We start from the raw sequence: 26,455 nt of genomic DNA on the forward strand, positions 1-26,455 counted from the left end.
GGGAGCCTCCACATGCCACGGGTGCAGCCCTAGAAAAGGCAAAAAGACAAAAAGACGAAAAAAAAAAAAATCTTACAGTTACAAAAGGGGGCAGGTAGTGGGAGAGGAAGGAACAGACTGAGGGTTTGGGATTGGCAGGTGCACAATGAGGTATATGGAATGACTGGTCAATGGGGACCTGCTGTACAGCACGGAAAACTCTACCCAATATTCTGCGGTGATCTGTGTGGGAAAAGAATCTGAAAGAGGGAGATCCTGTCGTGGCTCAGTGGTTAATGAACCTGACTAGTATCCATGAGGACATGGGTTTGATCTCTAGCCTCGCTTGGTGGGTTAAGGATCTGGCATTGCCATGAGCTGTGGTGTAGGTCACAGATGTGGCTTGGATCTGGCGTTGCTGTGGCTGTGACATAGGCCGGCAGCTGTAGCTCCGATGAGACCCCTAGCCTGGGAACCTCTATATGCCACGACTGCAGCACTAAAAAAGCAAAAAGAATCTGAAAGAGAATGGATGTGTGTATACATATAACTGAATCACCTTGTTGTACAGCAGAAGTGAGCATGACCTTGTAGATCAAATACACTTTAATAAAACTTGGGGAAAGATCACAGATGCAGCTTGGATTCAACCTGTGGCCTGGGAACATCCCTATGTCTTGGGCACGGCAGGGCCGTGGGCGGGGGGGGCCAAAAAGACCTGAACAGACCTTCACAAGGAAGACTGATACCAAAAGCACTGAAACCAAAAGCACGAATTCCTCTTTTCTCATCTCTATTTTCTCTTCTGCACCTGTGTTCCAATTTCAGGTTCAAAAGTGATTAATCAAAGACCTCAGCTCCAAGTGGTGTCCCAGCCTTAGCGAACGTCTGTGCACTCACAAAATAAATATCAGGGGGGTACACTGCACATTTATTTCACGGAAAACAGTAAAGCATTAACTAAAAGATATATAGTAAGTATATGAAAAGATGACAAATATCATGTCTTCAGGAAACTGCAAATTAAAACAAAAGTTAGAAACTACTACACAACTATGAAAACGGCCAAAAGAAAAACACCAACAACATCAAATGCTGGTGAGGATGTGGAGTAACAGGAACTGGTGGGAAAGCAAAATGGCACAGTCACTGTGGAATCCCACTTTGGAACCTCATACAAATAAACATACTCTAACCACAAGGTCCAGCAATCACATGCCTTAGTGTTTACTCAAAGGAGTCAAAAACTTATGGTGACACACAAACCTGATGTGGATGTTTACATAAGCTTCATTCTTAATTTCCAAAACTTGGAAGCAACCAAGATAACCTGAATAAACTTGATACATCCAAAAAATGGAGTATTATTTAGCTAAAAAAGAAATGCACCTTCAAGCCATGAAAAGACATGGAGAAAACTTAAAATGCATATTACCTACCAAGTAACAGAAACCAATCTGAAAGACTTCCTACTGTACGATTCCAACTCTAAGCCATTCTGGAAAAGGTAGAACTCAGGTACTGGGGAAGGGAGGAATGACCAGGCAGAGCACAGAGGATTCTTAGGGCCTTGAGAATACTCTATGTGACAGTACAATGATGGATATGTGTCACCATCCATTGTTCAAACACAAAGACCATACATACCAAGAATGAACCACAGTGTAAACCATGGTCTCTGGGTGTTTGTGACATGTCAACATAGATCCATCAGGAGTTCCCGTCGTGGCGCAGTGGTTAATGAATCCGACTAGGAACCATGAGGTTGCGGGTTCGGTCCCTGCCCTTGCTCAGTGGGTTAAGGATCTGGCGTTGCCGTGAGCTGTGGTGTAGGTTGCAGACGCGGCTCGGATCCTGCGTTGCTGTGGCTCTGGCGTAGGCCAGTGGCTACAGCTCAGATTCGACCCCTAGCCTGAGAACCTCCATATGCTGTGGGAGCGGCCCAAAAAATAGCAAAAAAGACCAAAAACAAACAAACAAACAAACAAACAAAAAACATAGATGCATCATTTGTAGCAAGTGCACCATCTGGTGAGGATGGTGATCATGGGGGAGGCTGTGCATGGGGGAGGGTCAGGGGGCCCAGGTACATAGGAAATCTGTGCCCCACCCTCAATTGTGCTGTGAACCTGAAAGTGCTCTATAAAATAAAGTCATACTAAAAAAATAAATAAATAAATAACCTAGCTCAAGAAGATGCATACACATAAAAAGTAAATGGGAAAGTAATGACTGAACAAGAATGTATAACCTAATCACCGAGAATTATATTTTATTCTGTAGACTTTCTGAGGACTTCAAGCCCAGGAGGCAGCCCCTCAGTAATGAGGGACTGCACCAAAGGGAGGAGCCAGGATGTACAGGAATTTGTGCAACAAAGGCCAGGTGGTGAGAACTTTAAAAGGTTAAATAATGGTCAAATAAAGAAAAACAGGTATCTCAAGTTAAGGAATTGAGCGCTCTTCTTTGCATGGGAAGATACAAGAGCCTGGGCTCACTGAAATCATTCCTTTGATATGCAGCTCAGCTTATGGGCCAGCATCCTGGGCTTTCCCAGCCACAGTTCCCTTGGGTGGACCACAGCGAGCAGCTGCAGGGGCTGAGGGCTTGGCCAGAGCAGTGTGAGTCTCCAAAGGGCGGCTGCAGTGGTTTGAAGGCTGCAATATCCTTGTTTACTGATGTGGCAGGTAACACTTTTCATTTACAAAAAGGAAGACATTTTTAAAAGTCTAATAAAAGGCAACTTGAGCCACCACTTAGTAAATACATTATAAAACTTGAGGAAGTAAAACTGTGGAATGGAACAAGAACACACAGCAGAATTCAAGAGAACAGAATGGAAAAACCAACAAACCCTAAAGCATAGCATTTATAATAGGAGTGATGTGATAAAGAGGATAAAAGAGGGATTTTTTTTTTTTGGTCTTTTTAGGGTGTCAATGCGGCATATGGAAGTTCACATGCTATGTGTTGAATTGGAGCTGAGACTGCCGGCCTACACCACAGCCACAGCAACGCGGATCTGAGCCATGTCTGTGACCTACATCACAGTTCACAGCAACACCAGATCCTCAACCCACTGAGTAAGGCCAGGGGTCAAACCTGCATCCTCATGGATATTAGTTGGGTTCTTAACCCCCTGAGCCACAAAGAGAACACTAAGAATGGTTTTTTTTTTTTTTTAAGTTTTTAGGACAACTGGTTGTCTATTTTGAGAGGAAAAAAAATCCCTTAAATCCTTATTTTCCCAACCAACAGGAAAATAAATTCCACACAGATGAAAGAGTTGTTCCTTTTAAATGAAGCCATAAAGGAACTAGAAGAATCTGATCTCAAGGAAGGAAATGCCTTTCTAAGCATAAAAGCAAGAAGAAAGACTCAGGGGAAAACTGAGGGATTTTATCATTTTTTAAAGTTTTAAAAGAAAACACTTATTTTAATAAAAAGTCTAATTTGAGGGTTTGGTACAGTAAATAAATAGTTGGTCTTTGTTTCCTGGCACAAAGCCCCCCACCAAAGCCTTGGAATTTAGTCTTTTGTGTGCTAATAAGATGACACAATGGGGGGGGCAGGGCTAGAGCGCTTCAGGATGGGGGCTGGTCACCAGGAAAACAAACTTGTACAGTTGGAACTTTCAGTCCTACCCCATCCCCTCCCCTGACCCCTGGGAGAGGAAGGTTAAAACGGATGTCAATGACCAAGGGCCAGTGACTCAACCTATCAAACCCAGGTAAGGACCATTTGTAAAATCCCCTAAACAGCAGGGTTTGGGGGCTTCCAGGTTAGTAATAGCACAGGTGCTGTGGGAAGACAGTGTATCTACAGAGGTCAAGGACGGCCCTCCCCAGGCACCCTGCTCCTTGCCCCTTCCTGCATTTTATCCTTTATAAACCTGTAATACTGAGTAGACTGCTGTCTCAGTTTCTGTAAGCTGCACTAGCAAATTATTGACCCTAGCGGGAGAGCATGTGGCCCCTACTTTGAGTCGGCTGGAGAGAAGTGTAGGTAGCCTGGGTACCCCATTTTTTATTATGGTAAAAATAATAATACAAAATTTACCATCTTACCCATTTCTAAGTAGACAGTACTGTCTTCGTGTGGGATATGCCACACACAACACAACAGACCAGCTGCCTATTTATTTCTCAGAGCTCTGAAGGCTGGAAGCCCAGGATGAAGGTACCTGCAGATTCAGTGCATGATGAGACAGGCCAGCCCCCTTCCTGGTTCACAGATGGCAGAAGATGCAAGAGAGTTCCCTGGTGCCTCCTTTTTAAGGGCACTAATCCCATTCATGGGGGCTCCACCCTCATGATCTAATCACCACCCCAAGGCCCCACCTCCTAACACCAGCACCTTGGGGATTAGGTTTCAACTATGAAATTGGGGAGACAAACATCTGGTCTTCAGCAAGGACAGTACTAATTACACACAGTGTTGTGCAAATGTGCTCCAGACTTAATCATCTGGCAAAGCTGAAACTCCTACCCACTGAACTCTCCTCTTCAGCCTTCCCTAGCACCTGACACCTCAATTCTACTTTCTGAAATAATCAATACCTCACATAAGTGGAATCATACAGTATTTATCTTTCTGTAACAGACCTATTTCCTTTACATAATATCCCTAAGGTTCATTGGTGTGGAAGCTTATCAGGATTTGCTTCTTTTTAAAAGCTAAACATTATTCCATTCTATGCATATACCACATTTTCTCTACCCACCATTCTTTGATGGACATTATACCCTCTTCAACTTCCTGGCTACTGACAGAAAGGGAGAGAGGAAGGGAGGGAGGGAGGGAGGGGTGAGACTACTGAATCATATGGTAGTTTTTTAGGGGGGTTATTTTTAGGGCCACACCCTAGGCATATGGAAGTTCCCAGGCTAGGGGTCAAATCGGAGCTACGCCTGCCAGTCTATGCCACAGCGATAGCAATGCGGGACCTTAGCTGCATCTGCAACCTACACCACAGCTCATGGCAACGCCAGATCCTTAACCCACTGAGTGAGGCCAGGGATCAAACCCTCGTCCTCATGGATATTAGTTGGGTTGGTTACCACTGAGCCACAATGGGAACTCCTGGTAGTTCTATATTTAAAATTTTTTTCTGAATCTCCATACTGTTGTCCATAGCAGCTGCACCACTCTGTAACCCCACCAACAGTGCACAGCGTTTCAATTTCTTCACATCTTTCCAACACTTATTTTTTGTTTTTCTGATAGTGGCTATCCTAACATGTGTAAGGTAATATTATGGTTCTTATTTGCATTTCCATGCGAAAAGAATACAGGCGATTTGCATATTTCTTTGGAAAAATGTACACCCAAGTTCTCTGCCTATTTTTAAAGGCAAGTTTGTTTGGTTCTGGCACTGAGTTGCAGGAGTTCATTATATATTCTGGATATTAACCCCTTAGCAGATAAGACGTTTGCAAATACTCTCTCCCATTCCATAGGTTGTCTTTTTACTGTTGTTTCCTTTGCTGCAGAGAAGCTCTGAAGTTTTGTGTAGTCTCACTTGTCAATTTTTGCTTTTGTTATCTGTGTTCTTGTTAGTGTATCTAAATCACCGGTAAGATCAATATTAAGATTTTTGCTTATGTTTTCTTCTAAGAGTCTTATGGTTTGGGGGCTTATGTATAGGTCTTTAATTTCATTTTGAGTTATCTTTTGTATATGGTATAACATCAGGGCCCAATTTCACTTTTGCATGTCAATAACCAGACTTCTACATTTCGTTTGCTCAAGAAACTCTTCTTTCACCATCATGTATTCTTATCACCCTTGTCATAGGTCATTTGACCATAAAATGAATTATTTCTGGGCTATCTAGTCTGTTCCACAGATCTGTATGTCTGTCTTTATGCCAGTACCATAGTGTTTATATTACTGTAATGTGTAATATGTTTTGAGGTCAGGAAGTGTGAGGTCTCTAGCTTTCTCTTTCTCAAGAAAAAAACTGAGGGCCATTCAAAAAGTATCTTGGCTATTCATAGTTCTTTAGGATTCCATAGGATATTTAAGACAGATTTTTCTATTTCTGCAAAAACTGCCACTGGATTTGGTAAGGACTGCAGTGACTCCATAGATCATGTTGAGTAATACAGACATTTTGACAATGTTAAGACTTCCACTCCATGAACATAGGATGTCTTTCCAATTATTTGCATGTTAATTTCTTTCAGCAATGTTTTCTTGTTTCAGTGTATAGTTTCTTTTTCTCTCTGTTATATTTGTTCCTGAGTTTTTTATTCTTTATGATGCTACTGTAAATAGGATTTTTTTTTCTTAATCTCCTTTTTGGAATTTTCACTGTAGTGTATAAAAATAAAACTGATTTTATATCCAGTAACATCTCTAAATTTGCTTGTTAGCTATAACGTGTTTCTGTGTAACCTTCAAGTTTCCTACATATAAAATCATATCATCTGCAAACAGATATTTTACTTCTTCCTTTCCCTTCAAATGACTTTTTCTTGCCCAATTTCTCTGGCTAGGACTTCCAGTGCTACATGGAACCGAAGTGGCAAGAATGGGCATCCTGCATTATTACTGATCTTAGAAGAAAAGTTTCCACTTTTCCACCCCTGAGTGGGATGTTAGCTGTGGGCTAGTTATGGTTTTTTCCCTTTATTTATAATCAGTTGAATGCTTTGTCATGAAAAGGTGTCGAATTTTGTAAAATGCTTTTTTTGCATCGAGATGATTATGTGGTTCTTCTCCTTCATTATACAAATGTGGTATGTTACACACTGATTTTTGAATGTTGAAACATACCTGTGTTCCAAGAATAAATCCCATTCCATCAAAGTGCATTATCCTTTTAATGTGCTGCTGAATTCGGTTTGCTAGTATTCTGTTGAGGATTTTTGTATCAATATTCAGCACAGATACTGTTCTGTAATTTTCTTCTAGTATCTTTTACTGATTTTGCTACTAAAGTAATTATGGCTTTATAAAATGAGTTTGGAAATGTTCCTCTTCAATTGGGGGGAAGAGTTTAAGAGTGATTGGTATTAATTTTCTTTAAATGTTTTCAGAATTTTCTGGTTAAGTCATCTGATCCTATGTTTTTCTTTGTTGGGAGATTTTTGATAACTGATTCAAAATCCTTATTAGTTACACATCTATTCAGATTTTTATTTCTTGTTTGGTCTTGGTTGGTTTTGTTTCTAGAAATCTATTCATATTTTCTAGTTTATCTAATTTGTTAGCATATAACTGTTTATAGCAGTCTCTTACAATCTTTTTTATTACTGTGGTATCAGTTGTAATACCACATCTTTCATTTCTGATTTCTGTTTTTTTTCCTCTGAGGGTTTGTCAATTTTGTTAATCTCAAAGACAACTCTTAACTTCACTGACTTTTTTTTCATTGTTTTTCTAATATCTCTACTCTATTCTTGTGATTTCCTTCTTTCTGCTAACTTTAAGATTAATTTGATCTTCTTCTAGTTCCTTAAAGCATAACTATATTGACTTGAGGTCCAATTTTGAATATAGGCATTTGCCAATATAAACTATACACTGCCACTATATACTCCCACTACTACATCTACCATTATAAACTCCCTCTTGGTACTGCTTTCTACATCCCTTCAATTTTGGTGTCTTGTGTTTCTGTTTTGTCTCAAGATATTTTCTAATTACTCTTGGGATTTTTCTTTAATCCATTGCTTGTTCAAGGGTGTGTTAATTTCAACTTATCTATGAACTTTCCAGTTTTCCCTTATCTATCGACTTCCAGGTTCATTCCACTGTGGCTCAAAAGATTTCAATCTTCTTAAATTTTTTAAGACTTGTTTTGCGGCCGAACACATCAACTCAAGGTAAACTTGAGGGGAATGTGTATTCGCTGTTACTGGGTGGAATGTTCTGTATAGTCTAAAGTCCACTTGGTCTACATCATTGTTCAAGTCTGTTTGCCTACTGATCTTCTGTCTGGTTGTTCTATTCATTCTTGGAAGCTGGGTATTCAAATTTCTTACTATTATTATGTTGCTGTCTATTTTTGTCTCTGATTCTTTCAATGTTTGCTTCATATATTTGGGAGCCCTGATGATATATCTGTAATATATATAATTATCTAATGACCTTCTTTGTTTCTTGTGACAGGTTCCCTCTCCCTTCTTCTTTCTTTCCTTTTTCAGCGGTACCCACAGCATATGGAAGTTTCTGGGCCAGAGATCAAATCCAAGCTGCAGCTGTGACCTATGCCACAGTTGGGGCAACACCAAACCCTTAGCCCACCGCACGAGGCTGGGGATCAAACCCACACCGCCACAGACACAAAACTGAATCCTTATCCTGCTGTTCCATACCAGGAACTCCTCTTGTGACAGTTTTTGTCTCATTTTTTTGTCTGATACATGCACACCTATTTTTAAAAATTTATTCAGCTACTCTATGTCTTTTGATTGGGAAATTGAATCCACTCACACCAAAAGTAATTACTGACAAGGAAACACCATTTCCATTTTGTCGATTGTTTTTTTGCATGTCTTGTAGTTTATATTTTCCTCCTTTCTGCTCTTGCTTCCATCCTTTGGTTTTCTGTAGTGACATGTTTTGATTCCTTTTTCATTTTCTTTTCTATTATCTTCCATAGGTGGGGGTTACAGAATACATTTAGTTTCTACAATCTTTTAAACTGATAGCAACTTAATGCAATCGCATACAAAAGTGCTACCCCTTTACATCTCCCCTCCATTTATGTTACCAATGTCGCAAATTACGTTTTCATATTTTAGAGTTATGGTTATTTTTTATCTTTGCAGTTCCAAACCCAAATTAAAATCGATTTACACACCCCCATTATGGCATCTGTCTATATATTCACCTTTACCAAAGAGCTTTGTTTTCATGTGCTTTTGTGGTACCTCTAGAATCCTTTCACTTCCACTTAAAGGGATTTCCCTTAGCATTTCTGGTAACGCAAGTCTAGTGATGATGTACTCCCTCGGCTTTTATTTCTCTGGGAAGGTCTTACTTCTCCCTCATTTCTGAGGAGTTCCCCCTCGTGGCTCAGCAGTAATGAACCTGACTAGTATCCCCCATTTCTGAAGGACAATTTTGTTGGATACAGTTTTCTTGGTTGGCATTTTTATTTTCTTTCAGCATTTTGAATATTATCATCCCTCTCCTCCAGGGCTGTGAAGTTATTGCTAAGACACACACACTGAAAATCTCATGGGAGCTCCCTTGTGTGCAACAACTTGTCTTCTTGCTGCTTTCAAGATTCTCTCTTTGCCTTTTGATAGCTTTACTCAGTGTCTTGATTTGAGCCTGTTTTGGGCATCCTGAATTTGGAAGTTAATTTCCTTCCTTGGGTTTGGGATGCTTTCGCCCCTTCCTCCTCCTAGTTCTCCCTTACTGCAGATATTGGTCCACCTGTTCACATCCACTAAGTCTCTTAGGCTTTCTATACTCTTTGTTGTTCTTTTTGTTGTTGCTTTGTTTCGCTTTGTTTCACATGATCTGTCTTCAAATTCACTGATCCTTTCTTTTGCTTGGTGGATTCTGTTGTTGAACCCCCCTAGAGAATTTTTCAATTTAGTTTATTCTTCAGCTCCAGAATTTGTTCAGTTCTTTTTTTATATTTTCCCCATTGATACTGACATTCTGTTCATGCATCATTTTCACAACTATGGATAGTTCTCTATGCTGTCTTGCAGCTTACTGAGTTGAAGACAATTATTTAGAATTCTTATGTAATTTAGAGATCTAAGATTCTTTAGTGTCAGTTTCTGGATATTTATTTTGTCCCTATGATTGGGCCATATTTCTCTGTTTCTTCATACACCTCATTATTTTTTGGTGGGATCTGGGCACCTGAAAAAATGACCACCTCTCCCAGTCTTTATGGGCTGGCTACATACAGGGAAAGGTCTTCACCAGTAAGCCTGACTAGATTCTGGGAGCCTGTCAAATCTTTTCTGGGAATGTGTCTTCTCTGAGCTAGTGCATTTAACTTCCAAACTGGAGCTTCTTCCCAGTTCCTCTGTCCAGAGCATGTGACCTTTCTCTCCCTCTGGCATCTACAGAGCTGTAGGTTCTCTGATACTGCAACAAGCAGCCAAACTCATGCTTGTTCTCAGTGGCTGCATATTCCACATATGCCAGCCAGGTGAGACAGAACTTAGTTCCTTGGGCAGCTTCTCAAAAAGTCAGAATGTTGGGAATGTCTCACTCTTCCCTCCTGATGGAGGAGTCCCAAGTGTAGCACTTACTACCAATCGTGCACTTGTGGGAATGGCTGGTGAGAGGGGAAACAAAGCCATTTCCTTGCGATTTCAATGCAGCTAGCTGTTCCTGGCTCTGTGCTTGCCTGGCTTACTGCAACCTCTTCACTGGTTTCTGGAGTCATGAAGGCTTTTTTGTTAAGTCAGGGTCTCTATGGAAAAATAGGTCTTGGGCTTCCTTTCACCACCCTCCTGGCATCACTCCTACGTTTGCCTGGGCACCCATGTGGCTGACTTCCGACATAGAAGCAGTCCTGTGGGACTGGGCCCTTAACTTGTGCTAACTTTGGATAGTTAAAATCAAAACTGAACAGAATCATAGGATACCCAGTTGGTGTCGGAGAACTGGAGAACTGCTTAGTATCAGAAAAAAAACATGGGGTTATTGGCTTTTTTATGACAAAAATGGAAAGGTGTGGAGAAGATCATTCTTACTTATCCACTGTCCTTTCTCTGTAAAACTTCTAAGCATACTTTCTTACCACATCAAACAGAATGTCTAATTACCTCATGGGGCAAAACTTCTCCATTTATTGTTTAAAACACCATCACTGGAAAACAATTTTATTTATTTTGTCTTTTTAAGGCTGCACCTGTGGCATATGGAGGTTTCCAGGCTAGGGGTTGAATCAGAGCTGTAACCACTGGCCTACACCACAGCCACAGCAACACCAGATCCAAGCCACGTTTGCAACCCAGCTCATGGCAACGCCAGGTCCTTAACCCACTGAGCAAAATCAGGGATCCGAAAACAATTTTATTTTTAAAAAGTATTATTCATCTTTAGTCAACAAGCTTAGTATTAGCTACAGACAAATACTTGGCAAAGATGACCTCAAAAGATATAAATAGTTATAAGGAAACACTAAATCACATCAGGTATTATTTTAAAGTTTAACTGATTAGAAGAGGGAGAATGAAGTAATGGTATATAGCCAACAGGAGGCCACCAGCAGAACTGTGTAATAAAGCCTTTTGGTTATGATAAAATTTGCTGCTGTAACACAACAGCTCTGGATACTGCCCTCCCACAACCACAACCTACATAGGACACATCTGGGAAGGGGCCTACATGGCTTCCTCTCCCTTGTGATCTACCAGAACTTGGACACAGAGCCCCTGCTGGTGCAAAGGATGCTGGGAACTGAAGTCTGGTTGGGGAACAGAAACGGGGGGAAATCAGCAGTCTCTCCCAGAAGAGTACCTGCCGGCCCCCCAGCTCCACAGAACTAAGAAGAGCACCACTCCACACAGCTCCTTCTATGTACAAACACATCTCTCAGTTCCTCTTTGCTCTGTTTGGGTTAAGATGCTGCGTGTGATCACATGTGCTTCTCAATGTCTTCTCCGTGGCTACAAGAGCATGACTCATTTCATTGCGGTATGAGACAAAGGACTGAACAAGACAATTAGTTTACATGGAAGCACTGAAAGCTATACAAGTGCACACTTGTTAATTTAAAAGTAAGCTCAGGAAGAATATAAATGAGCTCTAGCACACGGCCATTTATTTCCATATTCAGCAATTAAGACTTCCTATTTGCACCCTAATCACAACAAATTTCACATCACAAACCTCTAATGAATTAAGTTGCCTTAAAATTAGAAGAGACTTCAAATAGCCTTAGTCTAAAACAGGGGTCAGCAATAATGGCCTGACCCTGTCTGCATAAATAAAGTTTTATTGGAACACAGCTTACTCTTTGCTTACGTCCCAGCCATCTGCACAGGACAGCTGCAGTTGAGCAGCTGTGCCCCAGACCACATGGTCTGCACAGCCCTTTACAGTCAGTTTCCCAATTCTTGCTCTAGGCCACTCACTTAAAACAGGGCTTCTGGAAAGAGAATAAGTAACCCACTTACCCCAAGTCACACAGTTAGTGACAGGGCTCAGGTCCACCTGTGGACCCCAAGCTCCCTCATCTCCTCCCCTGGTCCCAGATCACTCATCCACTGCCCTGTAAGCTCTGAAATGGAGAGCCAGGTTCTTGCAGATTTTACACACAAATGATAAGCCTCTCAGCCCTTCCCCCACCCCAGCACCCGCTCAGCTCGTGGACCTGGACAGCAGACACTGCCTCAAAGTCATGTCCACAGTCAACTTACTGCTTTCCCTAAGGCAACAACTCCCTCAGCCTCCTGCTGTTCAGAGGTGACCTCTGCGTTCTGATCACTCGGTGACCATCAGCCTGTGATCCTCACCTCCAAAGGCACCAGCTCAGCAAGGAGGTTTCTTCCCGCCTTTCCCGATATACTCATCCACCTAGAACTCAGGCTCTTATTTCTTGTCTGGACACCCACACCAGAATTCTACCTGTTCCATCTGCATCTCACCTCTAATCACTCCTCCTCAGTCAAGTACTCATGGTCAAACAGCACGAGGCTCTGACTCAGAAGCCTCTCACATTATCCCTCATGAGGTGTCCCAACTCTCCCCTGCCAGTTAAACTGGTCTGCTTTCTACCTCACAAACCTGTTTTGGGTCTTCCTGCTATGCCATTTCCTCCCTTTCTCACTATCTTTCCTCACGAAGCAGCTTAAATTCTACTTGCCCTTCCTCAACTTATCAAGTAAAAAATGGAGGTGTATAAAGCAAAAGGTAGATGCGTGCAGTACAGTCCTTTTCACACAATGTTCCAGTGCTTTTTTTTTTTTTTGGCCAAACCTGAGGCATGCAGAAGTTCTCAAGCCAGGGATCAAAGCCATGCCACAGAAGTAACAACGCTGGATCCCTAACTGCTAGGCCACCAGGGAGCTCCCTCTAGTACTCTCCACTTGCTGATTCACCAGAGAACCATTTACCTCCCACAGTAAGACTTCATAAATATACTCATTATTACAAAACTTAAGCACAGCAAAAAGTAAATGTATACTATGATGTTTGTTATATTGAAATCTGAGCCAAAACCTGTTATCAATGCCTTTTAAGGCACTGATTATTGAAGCCCTAGGTTTTTCTGAATATAAAATATGAATATTTGGAAAATGAAGAAAAAAGATATCACAAATTTAGGATATTCTGTAAGGTAAGAAAAAGAGCATAGCCAAAGAATAAATAAACTCAGAGAAACCTGGATTCAAATTCTTGTTGGTGGCTATGTAATGCTGTGCAAGTTTTTTAACTTCCTTAAGTTCCTCGTGTAAAATCCAGTTGATTCTCCTTACTCAAGGCAGCTGCATTGTAAAGCTGCCACAAACAATGAATCAGCAAATACTCCATCACTGCTCTTAGGGGAAACATCAGTCAGGTTCCTACAGGGCTCTGGGCACAGCACTGCCATCAGTCACTCGATACATAGCTGGTTTTGTGCGCGTTTCTGTATAGAGAGGCCTTGGTTAACACATGCTGTTCGTTGTTCGTTAATAGCTCCTGGCAGCACACAAACTCAGGCCCAAACTCTCCTCGCACATGTGTTTTCTGTCTGTTCTTAGGACGCTAGCCGGCACTTCAATGCTATAATTGGGGACCATTTAACCAGCAAGATCACCAATAAAAAGGATAAAAATATGAAAAACGTGGCACCAGACAGCAGAAAGGATACCTGTTTACTGTGTCAGAGCTTGGTCTGTGCAACCTCAGCAGGACTCGAACTGCTTTCTGTTCTCCAAGCCTCTGTGAGCCACTGAAGGCACCACAGTCGCTATGGGGGCTCCTGAGAAATTTCCGCCAGCAGGTACACCTGCGAGTTGGAAGCCACGGAGTAGGAGGGTCAGCTGTCCCACCCTGTGGGTTCCCACGAGGCTCCCCAGCCTTGCGGAGCACTCCTGGGGCCTGGCCTGCAGCAGGAACCAGCCCGAGGTAGCCACGTGTTCTAAAGACCAGCTCTCCCAGTACCGCACTCCCTCTGCTGTGCATCAGCAAGTACTCAGCATTCCGGCATCGTCCAAACACAGAGTGGATTAACAGCTGCCGCTTAGTTTCAACAATATAAATTTTACTTCCATCTCCAACTGTGGTCATGAAGCTGAACTCTAGTGTTCTTCAGTGAGCACTGGCTACGATCTTGGAAGGTGCAGCCCACGTCAGGGGCACCCTGGGCCTTGCTGCCCTCCATGCCCTGCCACTGTCCACCCTGCCCCCGGTCTCTCCTCTGCTCAGTTTCTGCAACAAGCAAAGGTGAGAGGGGTCGGCCTTCCACTGGACGTTGGGGCAGAAAGTGTGCTTTATGTGATGACCCATGTGTGACCCACAGGGAGGGCAGACAGCTGCAGAGAACGAGGCATTTGTGGGGCTGTTCCTAGTCTGGAGTCATCCCGAAACAACAACAAAAGCTCTCCTGGGCTTCAGTCTTGGGGTTTTAGTCCCAAAGCTAGGGCTTATGGCCCTGCACCGTCCCCTCACCCCAAAATCCGGAGTAAGGCAAGGTCAGCCTTCTCCTCAGCAGACCATCTAATAAAGGCAGATTAAATGTCCCCAGCCTCACTTCATGGAGACAGGTCACACACACCTAGGGAAGGGCTGGGTGAGGCAAGGCAGGACAGGTGAGTTAGACTGTGTTCAGTGGTCTTCACTTTGACTCACATATCAAAACCCAGGGGTATAACTCAAATGTGATAATGAGTGGCAATTTTTTGAGAATATTCTAAGTCGTATTACTTCAAGCTCTACTAAAACTCAGTGAATCTTATGAATTAGGATTTTAAACTCTTAGGAATAACAATTTCAATCTAAATGCCTAATACTAGCACCTGCAGATGAACGTCATCAGGGCAGTGTTCCAGGGCCCAGGAGACAGACACCTCCCCCTTCAAGCAGCTGACCCAGCTGCAAGGACAGAGCTGGGAGCCGAGGGGCTGGCCCAGCGCACTCCTGGAGTGGCTCCACAGGCACGGCCAGTAGAGGCATCCAAACCTTTGACCAGCTGGTCTGAATCTGGGGGAAGACCTAGACCTCTGCTGTCCCAGACACTCACCAGCAGCTAAGCAGCCACTGGGGGCTGGGACAGGGGTAGTTCCATTGAGGAAATGCATTTTAAATTATTTAAATGCTAATTTTTTTTAAAGCTACTGAAAAACTTTTATGTATGTTTAGAACAACTTGAATAAAACAATCTACTTTTTCAACGGCAAACTTTATAAAATCTACAAACTGATCAAGTATTTCTGAGGAAAAGTTGGCATCCAGGGAGTTCCCTGGTGGCCTAGCAGTTAAGGACTAGGCATTGTCATTGCTGTGGCTCAGGTTTAGTCCCTAGCCTGGAACTTCCACATGCCATGGGACAAGTGGAAAAAAAAAAAGTTAGCATTCAAACAGATTTGCCGGTAAATGTAAAACACATACTAGAGTTCCAAGACTTAGTATGAACAAAAAGTAAAAGTAAAATACCTCATTAATGAATTTCTGTATTGGTTAAATACTAATATAATTAATATTTTGGATATATTTAGTATATTGCATTGGGAAATTAATTTCACCTTTTTAAAAACTTTTTAAGGTGGCTACTAGAAAACTTTTGCGCTGTATTTTTATTGGACATTGCTACTCTGTCAAATAAACAGGAGAAACCTCAGGCCTCCTTTCAGATGAGCAGCTGAATCTAGACGGAAGAAGTATTTTACCTCTGATCTTGTTTCTTTTCTTCTTTGTCTAACTTGGACCCTACTTCCTAGTCCCTCAAATAACGCTCTGCTTTTATTTGATGAAATCTGTTCTGCTGACTAAATGTCTGATGTAGCTAATGTTGAAATGTCTGATAAGACTAACTCTGCAGGAAGTATTTGCCTGCCCCCAGATGGACCCAAATCTAGGAGTAAAGCAGACTTTCTGGGGCTGCAGTGCTCTCATCATCCTCCCAGGCCAGTGAAAATAAAACCGAGCCTGCAAGCTCTCCCCTGCACCCTGGCCCAGTTCTCTCAGCACCCTGCACACGACTGCAGATACCACTGTATGCAAACCACCTCATAAGTACTGACAGGTGCACACCACTGCACACCTGGCCCCCTTCTTGGCATCAGGGACAGAAGTGGACATAAAGTCCTTTCTCTGGGGAGATTTTGGACTGGAATCTAGATGACTCTTAAGAAAGGTCCGTGCGCTCTCAAAATGCTATCAAGTGAATAAAAGGCCAGCATAGGTGTCCAGCGTGCTGACGTCTGGAATCACCGTCACCACCACACCCCCCCAACCCCGGGCCAGGCCAGTTGAGACTGGCTGGGAACATGGCTCAGAGGAGCCTGACGACATTCTGGTTACTGAGACTCTTTCACCAGTCACCACCTAGTAGCTATCACCCTCCTGCTTTGTGACTGGGTTCCACATCTGGCAAGCAGTGGCACTAACCCATGTCGAGGACCTAGAACAGTGTCTAAGGACAACAGACAACCATTAGTATGAGCTTAACCATATCACAACTTCACAGCTGAAAAAAAAAACTGAAGCTCGTCTGGGTCCGGTGGCTGGACAAAAGGACACCTGGCCCTCACATGGCAGAGGCAGGACTCAATCAGGTATACAGGGAACCAGCACCCAAATCCAAACCACCAGCTTTAAGTCCTTAAAATCAAAGTCATTCTGACTCCACTTTAATTGTATCTAGTGACAGGTAACAGGACTGATGGGGGTTTTCACCAGTCTGCACTTAGGCTTTTAAACATGGGAAAAGCTATCTAATGTCATCCATGAGAGAAATATAAATTAAAACTACATTAAGATACCACTTTTCACCCATCAAATTTAAAACTGTGCAAACATACTGTATTGTATCATACCGGCTGGCCTGTTGTGAAAGCCACTCTCACCCACAGCTGGTTGACACACACATCTGTACGGCCTCTTTGGGAGGGGAGTACAGAGACATCTATCACACTTAACAAACGCGGGTGCCCTTGGACTGCAGCCCCACCTCCAGACACTTATCCTCAGATATGTGAGATGATTGATGCTCCTGACTAACAGAAAGAGACTAGTAATAACCTCCTAAAGGTCACCAAGAGAAGTCTAGTGATTAAAAGTCTATATACCCATACCAGGAAATACTGTCTAGCACACACAAGCTCACACACAAAATAATGGGAGAAGCTCTTCACATAACAAAAGGAACCAAAAATGGATCACTAAGTGGAAGAAGCATGGGTTAAAGCCCATGCTCTCCCCAGTACACCACCCCTAAGAAAGAATGCTAGGCCTCCGAGCATTTATTTTCTGAACTAAGGCACTCAGATCAACCATCAACCATCTAGTTATTATTCCCTTCCTCCCAACACCATAAAGCAAACTTCAACAGAGCCCCCAGAGCACCAGACAAGAATGACAGTGTGTACCTAAACTAAGATTTACTACCTCTTGGCTCTTCCTCTCTTCAAAGCAGAGTAAAAAAACACCTGAAATGTACACTTTTTTTGGAATGCCTACAGATTATGTCTAAGCCTTTTAGAATTTTTAACATGAAAATATGCCAAAAATTCCGTGATTTTTGTTTTTAAAGACAACAATTTAAAGCTAGCCATATCCCTGTGCAGCACAGCTTGAAGCAAGTGAAAAACCAGCCTAAACCAAATCAATGAGGGTCTCAGCTCTACATTTCCTCCTCCATCACCACACAAAGTGGAGAAGCAGAGTCCAAAAAAAATTCAGCAACCTCAGTATGCATCAGAAGAGTCACAATCAGAGAAATTTTAGCAGTTAATAATCCACAGCCTTAAAAATGTATTTCAGCTGCTGTGCTGAGACAGGAAGTGCTCACACAATTATTCATTGAGGGAACAATTCAAAGTGTGGAAAAATGTAGTGGGAAAGCAAATGTACGATTTTAAACACACATTTACGTATATGCCTAAGTGTTTCAAGGATAGCTATACAGGGATAGCTGTCATGGCTCAGCAGTAATGAATCTAACACCTATGAAGACATGGGTTCAATCCCTGGCCTTGATCAGTGGCTTAAGGATCCAGTACTGCCATGAGCTGTGGTACAGGTTGCAGACGCAGCTTGGATCTGGCATGGCTGTGATGTAGGCCGGCAGCTACAACTCCCAATTTGACCCCTAGCCTGGGAACTTCCATATGCCATGGGCAAGGCCCTATAAAGACCAAAAAAAAAAAAAAAAAAAAAAAAAAGTATAGCTGTACAAAAAACAGTAACAATACTTCCCACTGGGAAGAGGAAGAAGTTAAGGCCCAATTTTGAAAAAAAATTTTTATTGGATTACATTTGATTTACAATGTTGTGTTTCAGGTGTAAAGACCCAATATTCAATATTCAGATATCTTTTACCATATGCAGAGATATGTTTTAAAAATAAATATTAGCCATTAAAACTTGTCCCTCTTTTTTGGGGGGGCCATGTCCACAGCATGTGCAAGTTCCCAGGCCAGGGATTGAACCTGCATCACAGCAGCAGCCCAAGCCACTGCAGTGACAATGCTGGATCCTTAACCTGCTGCACCAGAACACTTCAAAACTTGTCTCTCTTTTTTAAGTGACTAAAATAAATGATTCACCTTAAAGCGCTCACTGTTACACTTTAATACAAAATAGATGTGTATTCATGGCAAAAAAGGCCAATGGCCTAAGAGAAGTTCAGAGAAATTTATTTTATACAATTTTAAAACTATTTTAGGAGTTCCCTGGTGGCCTAGAGTTAAGGATTCAGCATTGCCATTGCTGTGGCATGGGTTTGATCCCTAGCCCAGGAATTTCTGCATTCTGTGGGCACAGGAAAACAAACAACTATTTTAGTAACAGTTAAGTGTTCCTTAAATCCAAGTAATGACTGAATGCCTCACATTTCAAACTTATTAGAACTTAACATTAAGCTTTTTTTTTTTTCATTTTTATTCATTTATTTTGTTGTTATTGAGCTGTCTGTATATTTTGGAGATTAAGCCCTTGTCGGTTGCAACGTTTGCAACTGTTTTTCCATTCCGTTGGCTGTCTTTTTGGTATTTTTTTTTTTTCTGTTCTTTTTAGGGCTGCACCCGCAGCATATGTAGGTTCCCAGGCTAGGGGTCAAATTGGATGTGTAGCTGCAGGCCTATGCCACAGCCACAGCAATACCAGATCCTTAATCCACTGAGCAAGGCCAAGGATAGAACCCTGTGTCCTCATGGATACTAGCAGATTTGTTCCTGTTGAGCCATGAGGGGAACTCCTGTTTTTTTTTTGTTTTGTTTTATTAAAAAAAAAAAAACAATGCACAGACACAAAAACCCCACAGATTACATCTATGTGGCCTTATTTTTAAACAAGTCCAACAGACCAGATTTGAATACAAAGTAAATGCCTTTCTAGAATAAGGCAAAGTATACTTCTAGCCTACATGTTTAATATGAACCAGCCAACTGACTTTGGGCTGAAAGAATGAAAATGAAACAGAATGAGAACTTTCCAATGAGATAGAATTTAACAGGTTTAAAACCTTATCATGTATTAATTCCTACCTCTTTCAATTTTAAAATAAAATTTTGTAGGCAGAAATTTTATGGTAGACATGTCATGAATTTTAGAATTTATTCTAAGAAAAACTGGATTAGGAATAAAGATCAATCACCTGATAAAGTAAAATTTGGAGTACGGCTCACTTGCCACAAAATGTTTCTGTTTTTCTATAGCAAACTTTTTGCAACACATTAAACTATAGATACCCTTAATAAAGTAACATTACAAACTGCAGTCAAGGAGTTCCTGCTGTGGTGCAACGGGATCAGTGGTGTCTGGAGAGCTCGGACACAGGTTCAATCCTCAGCCTGGCACAGTGGCATTGCCGCAGTTGTGGCAACAGTTGAGACGGCAGCTTGGATCTGATCCCTGGCCCTGGAACTCCATACGCCATGGGTGGCCGAAAAAGAAAAAAGAAAGGAACTGCAGTCAAATCTCACCCCTAGAAGATAACATAGGTGAAAATCCAGATGACTCTCAGTACGGTGATGACTTCAGAGGTAACACCACCAAAGGCAGGATCCATGAAAGAAATAACTGATAGCCTAGACTGCATTAAAATGAAAACTTCTGCTATGAAATACAATGTTAAAAAGAATGAAAAGACAAGCCATAGGATGGGAGAAAATATTTGGAAAAAAACCTGACAAAAGACTATTATCCAAAACACACAAAGAACTCTTAAAACTCAACAATGAGAAAAAATCAACCCAATTAAAAAATGGGGCAAAAAAATCTGAACAACAATCTCACCAAAGACTTAACGGATGGCAAAGGAACAACATAGAGATATTCCCATCATACATCATTAGGGATATGCAAATTAAACAAGATACTACTACACACCTGTAAGAATGACAACATCAAATGCTGGCAAGGACAAGAAGCAATAGGAACTTTCATTTGCTGCTGGTGGTTTAGCCACTCTGGAGACTCTCACCCTATGATCCAAGAATCACACTCACTGGTACTTATCCAAGGGAGTTAAAAACCAATGTTTACACACAACCCTAAACATGATGTTTTATAGCAGCTTTATTTATAACCGCCAAAACTTGGAGGCAACCAGGATGCCCTTCTGTAGGTGAACAGATAAACTGGTACATCCAGAAATGGGATATTATTCAGCATTTTTAAAAAATGAACTATCAAGCCATAAAAAAGACATGGAGGAATCTTAAATGAATACTGCTTAGTCAGTGAGAGAGGCCAATCTGCTAAGGTTACATCTTATATGATTCCAACTCTATGTATGACATTCTGGAGAACACAAAACTATGGAGACAGTAAAAAGATCACTGGTTGTGGGGAGGGGTAAATTGGCAGAGCAGAGGATTTTTAGGGCAGTGAAACTACTCTGCATGACACCAATGGTGAATTTCTGTCATTATAAACTTGTCTAAACCCATGGAATGTACAACACCAAGAAGAACCCAAATATTAACTATGGACTTTGGATGAAAATGATGTATTAATGGTGTTCATTGATTTTAATAAATGGGATGTTAATAGCACCAGGGCTGCTGAGGAGGTGTGGGGGCAGGGTATACAGAACTATCAGTATTTTTCCACTCAGTTTTGCTGGGTACCAAAAAAAAAAAAAATTATATTAAAACACACAAGCACAATACACACACAGTTAGAAAAAAAGTACAGATAATTCTGTACACTTTAAGATCAGGGAAAAAAGTTTAACAAATGTATTACTAATGGATGAATCTAGGTAGTATACATGTGGATGTTCAATCTCCCATCCTTCCCTGTTAGAAATTTAATTTAAGAGGAAAAGAAAGGCTTTAGGATTCATTAGGAGAAATGGAAGCAAAACACAGGAAGAATCCATTTAAAAATTTTAAGAGTACATTCAGAAAAATATCGCTCATGTTTGATGAACAAGTTATTTACAGATTTAAATAACAATCACATTTAAACTGCATATAAATTCTCAACATTATGTTTAAGAGAGTTGCTGTTTAGAGTAACCACAAAATTTTGAGATTTAAAGAATTATTAGGGTGAACACTAATACTACCAAAAAGTGATTTCTGAAAGACACTTAGGGTAGGGACCGTACTTATATGCTTAATCAAAGGCATTTAACTCCTATTAAAAAAAAGTACCTATCAAGGTGAAACAATTTCAGTAACAAGAGAAATTATTTAGAACCAAACGGGAAAGAAACAATCTTGTGAACTATTTAAAGTCCTGAGAAGAAACAGAGCACCACTAACTTTCATAGCAGGTTTAACAGCAACAGGAGCTTCCAAACATTTAACAAAAAAGGAATTTTATGGCCACCGTCATTTTAAAAATAAAATAAAGAGCTGAATTTCTGACCTAAATTTCACTGCACATGCAAAAGAATACGGCGCTGGAAAGGAGGGTGGGGGTGGGGGTGGAGGGGCGCGTATGTAATACACACAGGATCCACCTGGGATCCTTTTTAATTAAAAAATTCTAAACATTCCAGGCATATCTCTGAACTGGTAAGGCCAGAATCTCTCCAATTTCTGTATAAAGGACATCTGCCCTCTTTCTCTTAGCAAAGGTTTAAACAAAGGTTAAGGTTTGTTTCTTATCCAAGCAAGTATTTAGCCCACTTAGTATGTTGCCGTGGTCACCGAAAGCTTTTGCTCTCCCAGGCAGGCCGATACGGCCCCCAAAGCAAACCTTGCCGGGCCGCCGACTCTCGGCGCGGAGCGACGGCCCAAAGACCCGCGCAGCCTCCACTGGGCAGGCAGGTCCACCTCCGCAGCAAGGCCACAGCCCGAAGCCAGCCTCGGAGGTGCTCCGGGTGCGCGCCCTGCGCCCTCCCACCTCTCGGGGCTGCGCCCGCGTTCCCGAACCCGCGGGGGGCGGGGGAGGGTGTCCGGCGAGGACGCCGGGTTCAGTGACTACTAATGTGGTGGCGGGTGGTGGGGGTCACCAGGAACCACGGCGGCTAGCCCCCGACCAGCCTCAGCAGCCTAACTGGCTGCGCGGCCCCAGCCTCACCTGCCCGCTCCCCCACCTGCGCCCCCACCCCTCGCCCCCTCACCTGCGCCGCGGCGGCAGCGGGGGCAGCAGCCGACGGCGGCCCTCCTGGCAGGCCCTCTTCCTCCTCGGGGGGCTCATCCAGAAGCACCCGGCTCCTGCCCAGCTTCCACATGCTCCGGGGCGGGCTTCAGCGTCCGTGCGTCCCTGCGTCCGTGCGCGCCCCTCCTCAGCTGGCCCGCAGAGCGGACGGACTCGAGCTGCGGCTCCTGCAAGGACCGGACGCGGCTAGTGGGGTCGGGTGGGGCGGGGCCGGGCTGCGGGGCGGGCCCACCCTCCAGGACCCAGCCCACCTCACCCCTACCCCTCCCCGGGCCGGGCCCCCATAACTCCCAGACCGGACCATCCCCCGGCCCAGAACCCGGCCTATCCTCAACAACACCCCACCCCGCACCCCGCCAGGACTAGGTTCCCGTGCCCAACCAGACCCACCATCCGCCTGGGACCAGACCCACCTCTAGACCAGGCCACATCCCCGGGGCCCCCATTCCCCCAGCTCGCTGCGCCCCCAGGACACCGCCCCCCGGCCAAGCCCCGCCCCCCGCCCGGCCCCCCCAGGACGGGGCTCCTCCTTCTCCAGCGAGGTCCCCACCCCCACATCCACCCCACGAGGTCCTTACCTCGGCCCCCCAACCCCGAGCTGACCTCTCCCTCACCTTCCACTCCAGGATCACCCCTCACCGGGGTCCCTTCACCTGGCCCCCACTTATCTCGGACTTCCCCCGCTCACCCCTCCCGGTCCGACCCCCCCCCTCACCCCTCACTCCCCACCCGGGTTCCCCCTCACCACCCTGAGGTGAGGCCCTCACCCCGAGCGCATCCCACACCGGAGCTGACCCCCTCACCTCTCACCCCTCACCCCGCGGTGGGGCGGGGCCAGGTCCTCCGGGGCGGAGGCGCGGGGGGCGGGGCGGCCCGGTGGTCGGGTCACCATGACGACTGCCGCAGGACGCGGAGCTGGCACGGTGCGCAGGCGCACAGCCTTAGGTCCGCGGCTCCAGGGAGCGGTAGGCGGGGCTGGAGGCGGTCCCAGTTCCCGCCCGGGCGCCCCCACCCCCGCGCCGCGCTCTGGGAGCCTGCTATTGAAGAGCAAATGTGCCACATGTGGTGTAATTCACAGGCAATCAAAGGAACTTTGACAGGTAATTTTAACAATCGATAATTGTTACTTTTTCTAGGTAAGATTAAAAAATCGCAGTGAACGTGGCAGCGCCCCCTTCCGAACCCCAGCGCAGGGCGGAGGGGGACACTTTCGAAGCACCCTCTTGCCTGTCACCAAAAGTCAGAAGCAGGAGAGGCACCTCACATGTTCCCAAGTACAAGGTGACTTTTATTTCCTGTCTCATAAAAGAGCCAAACAATAAAATATTAAAAAAATTCAGCTCCATTGTAATCGGGAAAATGCAAATGAACATAAGAGGCCTCCTGTCTAAGTGGTAAACGTTTGCAAAGATGAACCCAGTTTGGAGTACCATGTAGGGAAACGTTCACAAGCTGCTGGTAGCGTATAAAGGATACACTTTTGGAAGGCATCCATTTGTTAGTATCTATAAAAATTTTAATACGCAAATCCTGGGCCCAGCAAATTAACTTATGTAGAGAAATTTTTACTCCATATAATTTAGTATTTTTTTTTAATATAGGGCCGCACCTGTGGCATTTGGAGGTTCGTAGGCTAGAGGTCTAAATGAGCTGCAGCTGCCTGCCTACGCCACAGCCACAGCAAGCCAGATCTGAACCACATCTGCGACCTACACCACTGGTTATGGCAATGCCAGATCCTTAATCCACTGAGCAAGGCCAGCATCGAACCTGCAACCTCATGGTTCCTAGTCAGGTTCACTTCCACTGCGCCACGATGGGAACTCCCAATTTAGTATTTCTTATGTTTTCACACCTAATATGTATTACTTGAAGAATTTTAAAATACATTTTGTAAAAAGAATCCAGAACTGTAGCCTTCTTTAAACATTTTTTAAAGCTTTGTAACTTTACTACTCTGATAAAAAAAAAAAATCCAGTGTATCTTTACTAGAAGTGATTAGCAGTAAAATATTTTAAATGAAAAAAAAACTGCACTTGTTTTGGGAAAAGGCATGCAGGAGCCCCAAGAACAGACCCTGTGGTGACTGGCATGGGGGCCCTTACAGGGTTAGTGGTCTTCTAGTGGTCTTCTAGGAGGTGCTAAGGAGCTGAGTGGGATAAACCAGATTCTAAACATCAGGCAGCAAGCTGGAAAGCAAGAAGGTGGTAAGAAGCCTAGGAATTCTTCCCCCACCCCACATCCATTCCTCAGTGAGTCACACACAGGCACACACACTAGGACCCCAAATATCTCTGGACCCACCAGGCATAAATATTACAAATTGATGTAAAACCACAGAACACCTGCTAAAGAATACTCTACCCAGTAGAAATTAAAGAACTCCTTCTTCATAGGAATGTAAGGGCTCATATCTATTGATAGAGAGAGAGAGAGGGAGATAGGTATACACACACACACTTCAAACCAGGTCAAAATAAGTTTGGCCTTCTGGGTTGGAAAGCCTTCAGGAATAAAAACACTGAATGTAGATGTGGCAAGGGTTTTAGTCTGTACCACCAACACACTATGAATTTATACCCCAGGGCCCATAGAGTACTGTCAAAATAAACACACTGCAAGCACAAACACTGATAAAAGTAAAAAACAAAACAAAACAAAACAAAAAACCCATAAAGTAGAGGTTACAAAATAAAGCCAGGATCCAAACACAGCCCCTTCAAGGTCACTACAAACAAAACATGGAACTGTAACTCAGAACACTTCAGCAAATAACATGGATCCCTTTATTCTCCCAAAGAGAGTACAGAGGTTGTGCCCAACCACTGGCTTCCTTTCCGTCTGGCATATCCGCATTTCTGTGCTTTTAAATTTGTCTTTATAAATTTATCTCTAACCTCCTGCAAATCTAGGCCGATCTGGAATGAGAAGACCTGGCTAACTAAATGCAAAAGCTAAATTCCAGATAATTTAAGCAACATTTTGCATTATTCTGAGGAGGGCACGCAGGTGCAGCCAGCAACCCCAAGCTTGGTACCTGAGGCAAGCAGGTGGAAAATGAGTTCTGCATCCTGGCATCTTTAGCACTTCTCAGGAGTTCTAGGAATCTGACCATAATCATTCATTCACTAATTTATGAGTTTTATAAAATTAAGTCATGCACCTGTTAAAGTGCATAAAAGGGGTACTTTACCAATCCAGCATCACAAAAACACAACTTTTACACAGAAGAATCCCATCCTGGATTTAGAAAGACATGGTTATTAAAGAACCTTCCATTTACTGAGCCCTCTTTGAGGAAGCTACTAATTTTAACCCTAACTGCCCTTATTGGTTGATAGAGTCCTGAAAATTCACTGTCTTAGGAACTCTGTTAACAAAGATCAAGTGTGCCATCCTTGTTTGAAGGCTTCATTTAGTGAGATGTTACTCTAGCAAAATTAGCTTTACAGGAAAGTGTGGTCTGGGGCCCCAAATAAAACTTCCTAGCCACAGGAGCTGTTTGTGTGAACTGAGCAGCTTCAGAGATGGTTCTGCACCCCAGAAGGCTGAGCTGAGCAGGGTGGGCAGCTGGACTTGAAATCACAGTATTCAAGTCACGTGGCCACTAAGCTAGGCATCTCTGACAGAGCTTGAGCCCCCACGTGCCGTATCAAAGACCCACACAGAAACTCCACCCACCTGCGATTAGTTTGTAGGAAAATCAAGGGAGCAATCACTGATAACCACTGGCAATTGAGGCACTCTGTAAACTGAAAGATCAGTGTGGCCTCACCTTGT

General features: G+C 43.4%; 1 protein-coding gene across 4 annotated transcripts in view; it reads right to left on the bottom strand.

The window, feature by feature from the left end:
• TDRP (testis development-related protein 1) overlaps positions 1-23,572 on the bottom strand; it is a 60,627-nt gene extending 37,055 nt beyond the window's left edge. Inside the window, exons 1-2 of one of the 4 annotated variants that reach the window (XM_021074628.1) lie at positions 23,478-23,572; positions 22,637-22,841 (exon numbers count right to left, since the gene is read on the bottom strand). In XM_021074628.1, the coding sequence (XP_020930287.1) occupies positions 22,637-22,747 (111 nt within the window). In that variant the 5' untranslated portion in view covers positions 22,748-22,841; positions 23,478-23,572. 4 annotated transcript variants of the gene reach the window in all.

The sequence above is a fragment of the Sus scrofa genome, chromosome 15 (assembly GCF_000003025.6).
Source record: "Sus scrofa isolate TJ Tabasco breed Duroc chromosome 15, Sscrofa11.1, whole genome shotgun sequence".
NCBI lineage: Eukaryota > Metazoa > Chordata > Mammalia > Artiodactyla > Suidae > Sus > Sus scrofa.